Source organism: Nelusetta ayraudi, unplaced genomic scaffold (genome assembly GCF_046127955.1).
Source record: "Nelusetta ayraudi isolate G7.1 ecotype Tasmania unplaced genomic scaffold, CSIRO-AGI_Nayr_v1 ptg000015l, whole genome shotgun sequence".
NCBI lineage: Eukaryota > Metazoa > Chordata > Actinopteri > Tetraodontiformes > Monacanthidae > Nelusetta > Nelusetta ayraudi.
The window spans coordinates 108618-123568 of record NW_027466065.1 but is presented as its reverse complement, the minus strand read 5'-3'; the positions used below and the strand labels follow the sequence as shown (position 1 = coordinate 123568).

The 14951-nt window shown below is 46.6% G+C and overlaps 1 protein-coding gene across 1 annotated transcript; it reads right to left on the bottom strand.

Moving 5' to 3' along the window:
* Positions 1-874: 874 nt before the first annotated feature.
* On the bottom strand, positions 875-14179 carry LOC142886191 (polypyrimidine tract-binding protein 1-like). Its single transcript, XM_076023148.1, has 16 exons — positions 14054-14179; positions 13119-13172; positions 12907-12937; positions 9495-9555; positions 9138-9313; positions 8647-8793; positions 8257-8430; positions 7913-8023; positions 7650-7832; positions 7472-7556; positions 7219-7376; positions 5894-5927; positions 4782-4874; positions 4355-4571; positions 4078-4155; positions 875-3911 (listed from the first exon to the last, which is right to left on the bottom strand). Exons 1-16 carry the CDS (start codon positions 14059-14061, stop codon positions 3779-3781), a joined length of 1743 nt encoding a protein of 580 aa, XP_075879263.1. The 5' UTR covers positions 14062-14179; the 3' UTR covers positions 875-3778.
* Between the last annotated feature and the right edge of the window lie 772 nt (positions 14180-14951).

The following is a 14951-nucleotide window of genomic DNA, read 5'->3' as shown; positions in this document are numbered from 1 at the left end:
GAGCGAAAGAAAAGAGGAGGGGGGAAAAAAGCGGGAGACTTGCCAGAAAGCCTGTGGAAGCACTCGAGATTAAGCCACTGACTATTGACATTGCGTGAGTGGCAGGTAAAGTCACCTCTGCTCGGCCGCCTTCTGCTCTCAGCGGAGAGCAACAACTCCCCCCAGTGGCCGCAGGAGGGTACGGGAGGACTCTTGACCCGCGTCCTCCCGCATCCTCCCTACCCCGGCCGATAAACACGACTGCCAGATGTGATTAATAGACGCGCTCGTCTTTGGACTTAATTATTCATCTTGCGAGATGCGAGGTCGGTTACCGCGGCAACCCCGATCCTCTCCGATGAGACGGGAGACAGACCTGCGGACGGCCGGAAAGGTCAGAGCTTAGCTGCTCGGACGAGGGAGTGTTCAGAATCACTGAATACCTCCAGTGTCCAGCGCTGCATATCTAATTAAGGCGTGACATTGTTGTATAGGCCTTCGGTGGTGGGGACAGATAGCGGCCGGCCCAGATCGGCCGTCAATTTCTTTTATTTATTTATTTTTTAAGATGGAGGAGGAGGAGTGCAAAGCTGGGAGAGAAAACAGGGTTTAACTAAATTTAAGGGGAAAAAAGGATCTGGACCCCCACCAGCAGTGAACAGGATGAGAAATCCAGAAAATGTTATAAGATGTTTAAAAAAAAAAAAAAAAAAAAACCTCTGAGAGAGCAGCGAGTTTCACAGGACAGAAGAGAACAGACTGAAAACAACTGAGGCCAGATGAAAGAAGGAACAAACTAAAGATTTATTGAAGGCAGCAGAAGATGCAAGAACAGAATGGCAAAAGGAGGGGTTGGGGGGTGGGTGGAGGAGCGGGGCACATACAGACACACGGCTGTGTTCAGATAGGTTTAATGTTTTTGTGTTTCAAAAAAAGCTTTTTTGTCTTTTCTGGTTTTTTTTTTCTCTTTAACCCCCCTCCCCCAAAGGCTCCGTCGAGGGATATAGGATCTATAATGTCTTATCAAAATATACATGTTTTGAACGTAAAGTTGATATAATCCAAACGGATTCTGTGGTACAAAAACATGAATATGTACAACCATTGTCCCCGCCCGCCCACCCCCCGCTTCGTACAACGAACCCCAGCCCCGCCCCCGCGTATAAAAAGAGGAAATTAAAAGCTTTTGACAAACGGGGAGGGGAAAAAAATAAATCAAAAGGCATATAAACTTCAACAGTCACGGCTGAGACTGCGGTTCCACGAGTTCTCGTTCTAAATGAATCTCTAGCAAAGAAGGCTCTTGGGTTCAATTCAAACACAAAACACGGATACAGTATAAGTTGGAAACAGACGTTTCGACATCGTGCGACATCTGTGTAAGGCATCTGGAAAACACAAGCAGAAGCCTGGCGCACCCCAAGGAAAAAAAAAAACAACTGACAAATACCTTTAAGATATCACAACACTACAAAACAGCAGGGAGTAGAAGATACTTTGGTCCTTTAAACAGCAAAAAAAGAAGAAATAAAGAAAAAAATAACCGTCTGCAGCTACATGAAGCTTTGTTAAATCATGCATAATCATTATCTCTTGTTTTTTTTTTGTTTTTTTTCCAAATTTACAAAAATAGAAAGTGAGAGAGAAGATCTGAGTCGGGTCCGAAACTACAGTGTCAGTCGAGGCTACGGAAACTGGCGCCTGCCTGAGCGGCGTGCAGGAATGTGACGACATTTAAGACTTCAGAGTGATGGTGGCAGCCTGGTGAGGAAAAGTGCACAGAGGAACCTGACTGTGGCGTTGACAGAACAAAAAAAGTCCCAACAGACAGTGAAGGGCTGAGCTCTGTCTCACCCTGCTATTGTGTTTTTTCTTCCTGAATTTGAAATTTAAGAAAATATAGATATATATATACTGGGGTTTTCCTCTTCTTTCTTTTTTTTTTTTTTTTTTAAAGACAGCCTCAGATTTATTATTATTTTTTTTTTTCAAATGCAAAATGCCTCCGAGCTTCCTTCTTGCAGGCGGCGACACCTGAACAGAGAAGCGGAAAGGCACGGCTCAGCACCCGACCGGGAGGTAAACAAATCCAAGTGACCGAGGCGGTGGGAAAAAGCATCGTCGCGTCAAGGCACTGCGATCGTCGCACCCAGCTGCCGCTGCTCGAGCTATCGGTTCAGCTGTTCCAATGTGGTGATACAAAGTACAATTGCTAACGCGAATAAAAAAAGATATATATACGTAAATGAAGGCGATAACGCGTTTCCCCGCAAACAGATTAACATAATGTGGTTAAATGAGGCCCCAAAAACACAGACGAGTCAAGGACTAAACAGAGGTGAAGGAGGATTACTGGGCAGGGAGGCCGGAAACGTGCCCGCCGCCGCTAAACACCTAACAGCTATGTCACCTAGCGAAAGAAGAACAAAAGAAGAAAAAAAATATTAGGCATCTAACTGACTTACATTCATATTTTCTACATATATATCGTGGGAATATATGCATATAAATCCTTGGATTAACATTGTGTGCGTGTGTAAAGATGAGACACAAGATTAAATAAGCCACTCCCCCCTTATTTGAACAACGCTGGTAACATATCACAAAAAAAAAGGGGAATGTGGGCGGGGGGGACAAAAAAAAAGAAAAAAAAAAGAGGCATTTTTCGAGAACCGCGTCTTGTCTGAATGAAGCCTGGCCTCAGGCAACCTGGTGGGGCGCGAAAATAAGGCACAGATTTGTAGCCAGAAGATAGTCGGAGAAACGGCTCCTGATTGAACGACTTCAGATAGTGGTATTGATCCCCTGAAGCAAAAAAACCAGACCAAAAAAAAAACCCGGGTGGCTAGCGAGTAAGGAAAAAACAGAGGAACGCGGCTAACAGAGGAATAAACTGCTGGGTGGTCTGAGAGCAACCCCCCACCCCCTTTGCAGAAAAAAAAAGTCCTTTTTGTCTCAAACTGTTTCTGACTGGCCAAACAGGATCAAAAGTGGAATTTAAAGGAAGGAGAAGAAAAAAAAAGAGAGGCAAAACATCAAACACACGGATATATTCACGCAACGATTATAAGTAAAAGGAATGCTGAAGTGTGTCTGGCGTAGATACAATTCCACATGAGCAAACGTCCACGGTGAAGGTTATCTCGCATGATTTGGTCTAAAGTGACAGTTCATCAGGTGGCCTCCTAGCAAATCCCCCAGTTCCTCGTGTTTCTCTGCAGAATGTTGCTCCCCCCTCCTCCTCCTCCTCCTCCTCTTCTACAGCCCGCTTAAAATCTTGGAATTAAAACAACAAATTATAAAGGGTTGAGGTTCTGTGAAACCACCCTGAATGGCTACAAGCGGGGAGTTAATTAGAAAGTTTAATTAACCGTCGGGTCCTTGTTGTTAACGCCGCCTGTTGCACTTGCTAATGAAGGTGGGAAGTAGTTGAACGCAACTCGCTGAGTAAAAAAGGGGGGACAAAAAAAAAAAAAAAAAAAAAAAAGGGCACAGAGTCCAGCGGTGCTGCGCTCGCTAGCACGGCCAATTTAAACCAGGGGGAGGCAAATCCAAAAATGAGACAATAGTGGCCCTTTCTGTTATAATTTGGTGCCTTGGACTGCCAAATGAAAACTCCACATACAGAATCGATGGCTGTGACTGCTGAGCGGCGGGGAGCTTTAGGTCGGGAGGGGGAGGGGGGGTAGAAACATTCTGCAGAGATTTGTCGCCATAAAAAGAAGTTGTGGTTTCCAATTCCACTGCGAAGCGTCGGGGTGGCCGAGACCTGGGGTGGAGCTGGAGCTGGAGCAGGCACTCAGATGGTGGACTTGGAGAAGGACACTCGAAGGTGGTGGTTCTCTCCCAGGTCGTGGTTGTGGAACTCAATCAAGGACTCGATGGCCTCCTCCACTGTGGCCATCTGGATCAGGGCCATCTTGCGGTCTTTTCTAGAAAAAACAAACAGATTTTAAAACCGTTACACTTCTTCTTTCGAGCTAAACTGACCGGCTTCCGTGCGCAAGTGGCTGCAAGGCCACAAACACAGTGAGCAAGAGCCAGATCGTGGAGAAAAATACACTTAATCAAATCCATGTGTTGTCATTTGAAACTTACTGAAAGAACTTGAAGGCCTTCACTGTGGCTCCTGAGCTGGCAAACAGCCTCTTGAGGTCGTCCTCCACCACAGAAGGCCTGACGGCAGACACAGAGACCAAGATTGAACACAAACAATTTGCGGACCCGCAGTCGCCGCTCTATTATTTAACCGTTGGCCTCGTCGGGAAACGATGCAGCCAAGCGAGATTCGAAACGACCTCAAGCATCTCAAACACGACGTATAGAGTGAAAGAAGTCTTCAGAGCGCCAGGGGGGGGCTTGCGACTTCACTCACGGAATGTTGGAGAGGTGGAGTGTCGCCGACGGCGGGAAGATGTTGGAGTAGTTTTTGGAGCCGGGCTTCTTGAAGCGGTGCAGCGGCGAGTTGCTGTAGTCCTTGGTGAGGCCCTGGTCCTCGTGGCCTTCCCTGGGCAGCTGCACGGTGGTGTGTTTGGAGAAGGCCACGCGAATGTCCCTGCCGTGGAGACGCTGGCCGTTCAGGTGGCTCATGGCTGCAGAGGGGAAAGGAGCGCAAAGGAAAACACTTCAAAAGAGAACGATCACGTTGCATTTCATACAGGAGTGGCTTAGCAAGCGGCCGCGGCCTGTTTCAAACACTCCGTTGAGGGTTCAATGGCAAAGGGGAAGTGGATTTTGAGAAACAGCTGGAGAGCCGAGAGAGGAACTCCGTTGTTCTGAATGGGGAGAGCGAGTGTAGGTACCTAGCTGAGCTTGTGTGCCATCCGACATCTGGACCAGAGCGTTCTCCTTTTTATTGAACAGGATCTTCACTCTCATAACATCGCCGTACACACCTGCGGGTGAGGAGGAGGACGTCAACACACACACACGCACGCACGAACCAAAGAGTCTCACCGGGGGGGGCCCACACAGCCAACCACAGCAACACAACTCAAACCATCAGATCAGGGACATTAATCTGCAACTAATGACAAACTGGGCTATTAGTAGCTAATTATTGGACTAGTTTTTAAAACCTACCTAAAACTACAGCTACGCAAATCTTGTCGGAGGATGAAAAATGCCTCAAGGACGGCCGTGGGCGCGGTAATGATGTCAATACGGATCAAAAAGGTGGAACTCGATTGATCGGTCTAGAGCGGCGGAGAATGTTTTGCTGATTGGGAGGGAGGCATGCAAGGGGGAGGGGGGGGCCTATCATGCACAAACCCATAAAAACAGACAAACTGCAAAGAGAGTAAATACTATGACAATCCCTTGGATGTGTCAAATCACAATGACTATAAAGAAAAAGCAGCAGCATTCCATATGCCTTAGCAGTATTGCTAAAATTTAGGCCAAATGCAGAAAAAAAAGTAGATATTTTTTTATTATCTGATTACCATTTTAAAGAGTTGACTTCAAGCCTTCCTGAGGCCAATGTAAAATCATCTCCACATGCCGGTTTAATAAGGCAACATTCCTGTTGCAGGGCTCTGCTCTTTGAAGTGCACTCTGAGTGTAAATCACGGAGGGGCTCGTCTGTTTACAGCTGGCCGGCCAAAAAAAGCAGCCGTCAGAAATGAAATGAAATGCTGCAGCTTTGTGTGGCGCTCTCACCTTACTTTCCTCACACAAACCCACACTCGAAACGGGTGGTACAAACCCCAAAGGGAAAACAACCAACACCCCCACCCTCCATATCCTGGTAGCCTGATGACTAGTCATCAGATGTCTCTTTTTTTTTCTTTTTTTTTAACAAAAGAGCAAAAAACAAAAAAAAACAAAACAAAAAAAAACATACGACAAGACATGCCCACCTTGCAAGGTAACAGTAGTAATAACAAAAGGAGATGAAAGGATGATAACGTACCGAAAAGAATAAAGAGGCAGTGTGGCGTAACGCTCTTTAGAGACAGCAGGGGGAGCAGCGGGTCAGGGGGCCAAAAAAGGGGTAGGGGAATAAGGGACAGGGGAAAAAAGACGGAGCGGAGTGGAGGACAGTGGAGTGGAGTCGGGACATGTCCGCAGGCCACAGGCAGCGAGGTCCACAGGAAGGCCACAGTACCATGGAGGAAGGAGAGGAGATGAGGGACGAAGAGGATGAAGGAAGGTCAAGCAGATTCAACGGGAGCATGAGAGGGAGGTGGTGGTGGTGGAGGAGGAGGTGAAGATGGTGGAGGGGAGGTGTTGGTGGTGTGCCAATGGGGACGTTTTGATGTTTTGTGTTTGAATTTGTGGATGACGTCCAAATTGGAGACAATGGGGGAGTGGGTGGGGTGTGTGTGTGTGTGTGTGGAGGGGACGAGTGGTTGTAATAGTAAAAAAGGAATGGCAGAGGGATGGAGGGGGGCATTGGTTGTGGGGCGTGCAGTCAGTTGGCAAGAGTCGAGTTGGGGAGGAGGAGAGGGGGGGTTAAAACAAAAGAAACAGGGGGAAAGGGGGGACAGAGACAGAAGAGAGAGAAAAAGAAGGTAAAAAACAAGGTCAGTATACACAAAGAAATGTAGTGCTTCAGACAGTAAAACTGGCTAAATTAAAATGCACTGTCACTATGGGAACACTAGGAGAAAAAGAAGAGAAAAAAGATTAACAATGAATACAGAAAAAGGCAGAGACAATATGTACTTTTAAAAATTACATGGTATGTTTGATTACACTACAGAGGTACAGCATAACAGGTTTCTCTGATCCTAGGTCATTTAACTAAAGGAAGAGCTGATCGAGGTTGACCTGTCTAACGTCAAGGCTTTATCGCTGCGTTAAATAATGTGCCTACTTGTGTGTTGTAAAGGCTACAGAGCGACAACTCTACACTCGGTGTCGCTTAAAAAAAAAAAGTAATATTGTCTCTCCAACAACTCAAGAATGATTCAAACTAATGGGACAAAATGAAGAATGTGAAATGATAAGTTTTTAAAATAAAGAAGTTAGTGCTTTGAATAAACTTAAAAAAATTCACAGTGAGCAAAAACAAAGTGGCAGGTCAGAAACGCAGCAGGTTTGGTCAAACACAGAGAGGTCCTGGAAGAAAGGTTTCTGATTCGGAGCGGCGGCAGCGTTTCCAAAGCACCTCGGCCTCTTTGGCAAATTTGATCCGGGTTCATAAATAACACATGGAGCAGCTCGTTAACATTTGAACACATTGCGGGGCCTCGCTTCAGACACAATGGGGCGGGCGGGGCGGGGAGGACTAACCTGAGAGTTAAGGTTGCTGACCAGCAGGACATTGTGTCCGGCAGTGGGTGCGAGGCCCGAGAGGCCGAGCCTGCTGGCGGCTGCGGCGGCAGCTGCCATGCCACCGTGGCCCATGCCCAGGGAGGCCAGGGCGCTGGGGATCCCCGGCATCGACAGGCCTGCCGTGCACAAAGAGCCAGAGTCGCGTCAACCGCACGCCGACGGCAAACTGAGCCATAATTGATCGAAATAATTCAGAGCAGAGTCGACTAACCCGTTTGCTGGATGGCAAAGGTCGGCGGAAAGGCGTGAGCGGCACCGTAGGGAGAGGCAGAAATGATCCCGGGCGCAGCTGCAACAAGTGGGGAGGAGAGAAATCACGTCGATCATGTTGAAGGACAAGACAAAAAAAACAATCCCATCATCATCATCATCATCTCGGTCATTTCAAGCTCACCGAAGGCGGCCGCCATGGCCTGGGGGTCCATGGCTGGCTGGGCATCGGCGGTGGGGAGGTCTGGCCTGGTGTAGTCCCTGCTCTTGTCGTTGTTGTACTTGACGTTGAGGCTGGTGAGCTTGGAGAAGCTGATTCTCAGGGTGCAGCAAGCGTTGTAGATGTTCTGCCCATCCAGGGACTTGAGAGACAGACAGGCGGCGTAAGACAACTTGCAGGCCAGAAACACCGCGGCGAGTCGGGTCCCTGTGCGCGTCTTACCAGTTTGGCGTGTTGAGCCGTCATTCCGTCAGCATACTGGATCAGAGCCTGGAACTGGTTGTTCTTTGTGAAAGTGATGATTTTCAGCACTGTCCCAAACTTGGAGAAGATCTGAGGCGGGAGGGGAAGATGATTATATTCTCTTTGTGAGAGCACAAAAAAAAAACTTTAGGCAGCAATTTACTGCGGCACTTTTGCAAAGTGCGGTCGAGATAATGTGTTTAATGGGCTCAGAGGATTTATTTACATAGCTTCAAAAAGTGAGGAAATGAACACGAGATTTTAAATTCTTCTCTACAAAGCGGGGTAGGGGGAAGGCGTTCAGGATTCAAATGAGTCTGTACCTGATGAAGAACATCCAGGGTGACGGGGTAGAACAGGTTTTCCACAATGACTCTGAGCACTGGGCTCTGGGCTGCTGCTGCTCCTGCGATGCTCCCTGCATCTGCAGCAATGGCCATGCCTCCCATTCCCCCGCCGTGCAGTGCATTGACTGCATGGAGAGCAGCCTGGGCACGCTAACAACATAAAAAGGTTTATGTTTTAATTGGGCAACGCAGCAGAAATGTTTATTTTGACGTCATCGGGCTTGAGTTAGCAATGTGTAATAATAACCCATGCGAAAGGAAGCGAGTGAAACTCATGAACAGCTCATCTGATACAGCATAGCTGAAACTTGAGGAAAGGTGAAACCGAAGCTTGTGCCGAGTTGATGTGTCGGGTTCAGGTCTTACCACTTGGTTGGGGGAGTTGTCAGTCTTGAGCTCCTTGTGGGTCGAGTACTGCATGTAAATTGGGTGGTTTCGGATGACGGGAGTGACGGAGGAGTAGTAGCTGACCATTGTCTGTGCACACTCCTCACTGCCCAGTTCCAAGAAGGCCTGCAGGGGGTGGGGGTTGGGGAGCAAAAAAACATTGATCTCCCCCTTGTGCATAAAATAAAAGATCCTTGCCGAGACCACAACAGCCCAGGCATCGCCGGTGATTTTGCACGTCTTGCTGTTTTTTTTTCTTGTTGCACATTAAATCCAGGCACTTCTACTTAATGACTGTTATAAATCGTCCTTTATATGCAGAACTGCAGCTAACAGGTACTGTGAGAATATAAGGACCTTAAAAAATAAGAGGTATGGCAGGTTTGAGACAAACAACATTGTCTAAAGGAAGCAGTCATGCAGGGAGCTAAAGCGCTTGGTAATCAAAGACATGCATGCAGGTTGCTCACCTGGTTTTTCCCTTTCAGCATCAGCAGATTTGTAACCTTCCCAAAAGGCAGTCCTAGTCCGATAACCTCCGCCTCATTTATGTCGTTTGGCAGCTTGCGTACATGGACCACACGTGACGGAACACTGGGGCTGCGAACCTCACTTTTGAATTTTTTCGGGTCGTTGCCATTAGCTGCTAGGGATGGACGGGGGAGGGGGGAGAAAACAAAACAAAAACAACACAGATACAATCAGCGGGAACAGAAGGCGGTGGCTCTTCTTGAATAATGGATCGATTGTCATGGCAACACAAACAAACCAGACGCGACAAGCACATGCAACAGAGGATTCACCCTCTGCCATGGCAACCACCCTACCTGCGTTCATGATATAGGGCCCGTTGGGTATGCAGGAAGAAAAGAGTTCGTCAGATCCCCTCTGCAGGACGAGAGAAAACAATGGTTCACTTCAGGGTGCACATCAATGAGGGCACAGCCAGGCAGGTGGAGAGCGCGGCTCTCGTGTTACCGGCCCATTGTGTGATAAAGCAGGAAGTAATGCGATAACCAAAAGAGGATTGCACAAACACAACTGAGGAAAAAAGTCCACCGTCCTGACCACCGGAACTAAGTCACTATTTTTGATAATAAAAAAAAAAACTATAAGTCAAACTGGCTGAAAGGCTGCTGGCTACTGTAGCAAATTGAAGAGGATCCATTTCTCCCACACACACATACAGATGGAAGTCAGCAGTACAAGCTCATCATAACAACAACTGTCAGTGCATCCCATCCTCTCATAACTGTCGCACAGCAGAAGGATGATGTCTGGATTTGAAGAAACGAGGTTACACCAGCCGCACACTAGTTTGCTGTCTACCAAAACAGCTCTGTTTCTCTCTTTCATTCTCTCTCTGGGATATGAAGTGCCGTTTCAGGGGCCGTCCATGTGTTTGTGGTTGTGGGAGATGAAGTACAGCAGTCACAAGAAGTGGCTCAGCAGCCTAAGCTCTACTACACATTACAATGACAGTCCTGTTCGGGCTGAGACTAGGGGCATTGTTGCGCGGCAGCGCACACACATATGGAACCCCAGGGGCGGCCTGTGAGCCGGAGTGCCCCGGAGCCTTTTAGCGACACCCAGTTGTGCAGGTTGGCCGACATTCTTCTCTAGCGATGCAGGGCTCCAGGTGGCAGTTTGTTCAAGCAGCAGAGTGTCTTAAAACAGCACAGTAACTAGTTAAGATGACAAGAGCATCTGACGTCTCTGTGGCCTTCTGTGGAGTGAGAGCGCAGCAGAGTAAGGGCTGGAATAACTGCCCTTTGACTTCCAGATGGTTTGGCCGCTCAGTTATCCTTACTTTGAGGCCAGCTTTACGCAGCAAGAGACATTCCTATGGCTTTTTCAAGTGGATCTGGTATCTGGGGACTACATTATGGCCACTACAGGTTTTCATTGTTTTGGATTTTTCCTAGAATTAGATCCAGAAAATATATTGGCCACTCTCAAAAGAGGATGACATAATGTTAAGACATAGTATATAATTTAAGAGGGTGTATTTTTCATAGAGGACACACGTGTATGAGGCCAAAGAAAAGGCAGCATCTTCCTGTTTGTTGGATAAAAGCTTTAAAAAGACACAAGTCTGATTAATGTGCCAAGATCAAATGCCAGCCTTGAGAAATGGAGGAAATGACTCCAGCCTGACTCAGTGGCTGTGGGCGGGCTGTATTGCATTATCAGTCAGCAGACCAACTCCAAACAGGAAGAGGGAGAAAGATGAGGCCTTCGTCCAGAGCGCTGCTTAACTTCCTCTTGTGGACTGATGTTAACTTCTCAATTACAGAACTTGTTTTCGCTCACACTTCCTCATTTCTATTTTTAACCACAAACCTAAGATAGTAAGCTTGCAGGAGATACACAAGCAAAAATGAAGAAATAAGTAAACTACTTCAAAAGAATATGTCATAGTTAAACAGTACAAAGGGATTTGGTAAAAAGGCACATTAAAAGCAAAGGACAAAGGGACTTGTTGATTGCAGCCTGAGGCCCAAAGCCCAGTTTTCCCCGACTAAAAAGCCATAAATGTGTGCCGACTGGGTGACATCCTTTGTTTGCTCGGAGCGCCGACAATATAATAGCAACCTTCAAGCACAGATGACACATTACTGGCCCACATACCAAAACCATTGAACAGCTTCCTCTTACTGACAATGGCAGTGGACTGTGGAGAACTGAACCTCAAATAAACACAAGCTGAAGGTAACAATATTGCTCTTTATGTCAAAGTAAACTCGGTTTAGAATGCACTTCGGGAAGACGGGGAACGCAACCTGCCGTGTCTACGCAATAAAAAAGAAAAGAAAACTTCAGACGCTCCTGAAAGTTATTCATTTTTAATGTGTGTGTTTGCATTTGCAAGTGGCCTTGATGTGGACTTTGTTCTTCCTTTAAAAACATAAAGGAAAGAACAGGTATGGGCAAGCATGTTCACTCTGGTCCACCTTTGCCAGTGGTGGGGGCAGGGCAACGTTCCTCTCCATTGGGGAGTGAAGGGAGGGAGGGGAGGGGGGGTTGGAATGCAACCGCAGAATGCCAGACTCTCTTCCCAGACGAAATAATTAGGGATTCCAGTGAAGCTGCACGCTGCCGCAGGTCAGCGTCACAAATCCAGAAAACACGACCAAACTAAAGACCGGTGGATACTGGAAAGTAGCAAAAAGTGAACCTCCCTCGATACATATGCCACCTTCAAAGTGTTAAATAATGTCAGGAAATGCAACGTGTAGTAAAACCATATGCTTAGGAGGACCAGGACTGTGAGGGAGAATGTATAGGACCCTAAATTAAGTCCAACTAACCCCCGCCTACACACTCACACCCATGCCCTGTGAGCAAGGATAGCAATTACAAGTGGCCTTTTCATTGAGACAACTTCACGACGAGCAGTTTGCCCACAAAGGAAAAATGTGTCTCGCGTTCAACAAGTCGACACACATCGTTACTTTACATATACAAACGCGTAGGAGGGCCACCTTCCTGGTTACGCAACATCGTAAACAGCTCGCTCAACAATACTTTCGTATCGCTTAAACTGATCAACAAGTCCTGTGAGACGACTTGTGAAATGAGAGTGCTTAAACATTAAGAGCCGGAGCTGAGCTGCTTTACTATGATTCCTAAGATGCCAACTGGCTATTACGGAACTTGGCGCAAACAGGAAGTTTTAATTTACTCAACAAAACCGCACACGCACGCACACACACACTCCCAAAAAACAAGCTCCACCTTAGATATGCCGACACACTTTGTCACCACAAAAAACATCAAATTTGCGTGTGGCTTCTGTGCACCTATTGCGATCATCTTGCAAAAGGGCGTCATAAATGCACACAAAATGGCTTTGCACGTTTATAATGACACAGGAAGCTCTTGCAAAGTGACAGACCATGTTATTCAAGTCCACAATGTTGGCAGAGCTCTCGTTCACTCCTACCCCGCCTTAACTAAATGTTCCCAAGTCAGTCATCTAAAAAGTCACAAAGCCAAAAGGCTGCAAGCAAAAGCAGTTGCAGTAAGACAAACTTGCAGAAGTGTAACTATAAACAGCAATTTAAAAAAAAAAAAGAAGTTATTAGTTGGCATATTTTAAAACATCTGAAGTGGACAGCCGAGAAGCTGAAAGATCTTCAAAGTTACGGTTAAACGTTGATACTACAGAGCAGAAATTCCAATTGAGACGAAAGAACAAGTACGAAAAAACATTAAAAAAAGAAAAGTGCCGCCTACCTTTGTGCCAACAGATATATCATGGACACCGCTGTGAAGATAAACACACAAAGTTAGGAAGCAACGTAAGATTTAGGCATACGATTTCGTTAATAGCTTTAACAGAACGTTGTGTACTTCCCAGAGGTTGCTCGACTAAAAACACGAATAATAATAAACAATGAAACTAAGAACAAAAATTAAAAATTGCACAATTTAGACAAAATACTTACTCAAGCTCAGGGACGAAGCCGGATCCCAGAGGATACAAGTCAGCGTCTAGGCGGCTGTAACGAATTAATTGCGTTAACATTAAAGATAGAATCCAACACACGACGGTTCCAAAACATTAAAATGAACTTTAAAGAAGGAACGTCTTTTGGCTTTCAAGTGACGACACTATTGCACTTTCCGCATTACGTGTGTTGATGAAATCAGCCCAGCGCAACAGTTTATTATCTGATCTCGCGTGTGGGATACCGCTTGATAAGTACGACGCTGAACTCAATTTTGGGGGAAAAGGACAAAAAAAAAACAAAAAAAAAAACACATCGAGCGCCGTTGTGTGTCTCCTACCCTGTTCGGATAACCCTGCGCCAAAGCCTCCAGTTGAATCAGTGAAATGTTCATGGCCAGACATCTTCAACATGGCTCTGGTACTCAACGGACAAATGAATGCGGAAATGAGACACGTTGCTTTAGCTAACGCTCCCGAGCGACCATGAAATCGAGACGGCCAGGTACGCTGTAGCCAGGCTTCAGCAAAAACGCTCGCCTCCGGTCGAGCGAACGACACAAATTTGTCAGAACGCGAGCGAAGAAGTCGCACCGAATGCAATTCTCCGAGAAATCGCGTTTTCCATTCGGTTAATCGACTTCAAAGAATACAAAACAAGTTCGCTCTGACGTTGGCGGAACTGCCGACGAGAGTTGCTGCTAGCAGGAGGGCTAGCAGCTGCTAACCAAGTTAGCTCCTGCTAACTGTTGCATGTTTTGGTGGGAAGAAAAAAAAAACCTTTCGAAACTTTTTCCTGATTTAGCGCTTTGGCGAAGAGGCCCGTAAAACGACGAGTTATCTCAAACGGCGGCCGCGTGTGAGGGGAAAAACTGGGCGAAGTCGAATCGGCTCGCAATATAATAGTCTTAAGTCTCGTTCTTTTGCACTTACCCGTCCATTGCACAAGAAAAAAAACTGCAGGTCTGAAGCGAAGGTAGGGCGGCAGACTTGCTTGATTTTCTTACAAAATGGCTGAACGCGCGGAGGCGAGCGCTGATTAGTCCAGCCGCCCTCAAGAGCCAAAGGTGGGCGGGGACAAACGCATACTCGCCTCGCCATTGGACAAGACGCCTATCCTTTTATGAAAAAGAACGGCCGCGGCAATTTTCCAGTCGCCCCACAATGTTTGTTTTTGCGTGATGAAAAACGTACTCCCGAGGCGTCACCTAAGTTAAAAGAAAAGGGAGAGTCGTCGTCATCGCAGTGACCCCCTCACTAGTAAGACTGTAAGAAAAAAAAGAAAAAGAAAAAAGGGTAGCCCGCCCCTTATCGCGTATATTTTAGAACAGGGGGAAAAGAAATTAAGGATTTTCCCCCCGAGTGCCAGTACCCACGTTGATAGAATAGTTTTGTTTTTTTTGCCTCAATATTTGTTTTTAATTAAGGAGCATCCAAAGTAATCAAACATCCCTGTTTTGTGACCTCGTGATGAGACGCTGCCTTGTTTTTTGTTTTGTTTTTGTTTGTTTTTTTTAAATTGGCGAGCTGCAACGTAGGCTTTAAGGGTAACGTTACACCCATTTTCAGATGCCTGCTTTTCCATCCCGGAGTCCAGTGGGGCATCCAGTCGCATCTCAAATCGTCGTTAAATGAGGACAAATAGTTGTTGCTAGTTCTCTAGAAAGCACATTTAGCCCTCTGTTTACTGCCAAGAAGGAGAGGAGAAACTGGGTGGTCCTCAAGAGGGTGAAACAAATACCTGGCTTGGGGTGTTGCCGCTCGTAGCTGGTAACAGTGAGGTATCAGTGGCTTTTGTGACGTCACGAAAGTCTTGATTCCCCCCGGAGCT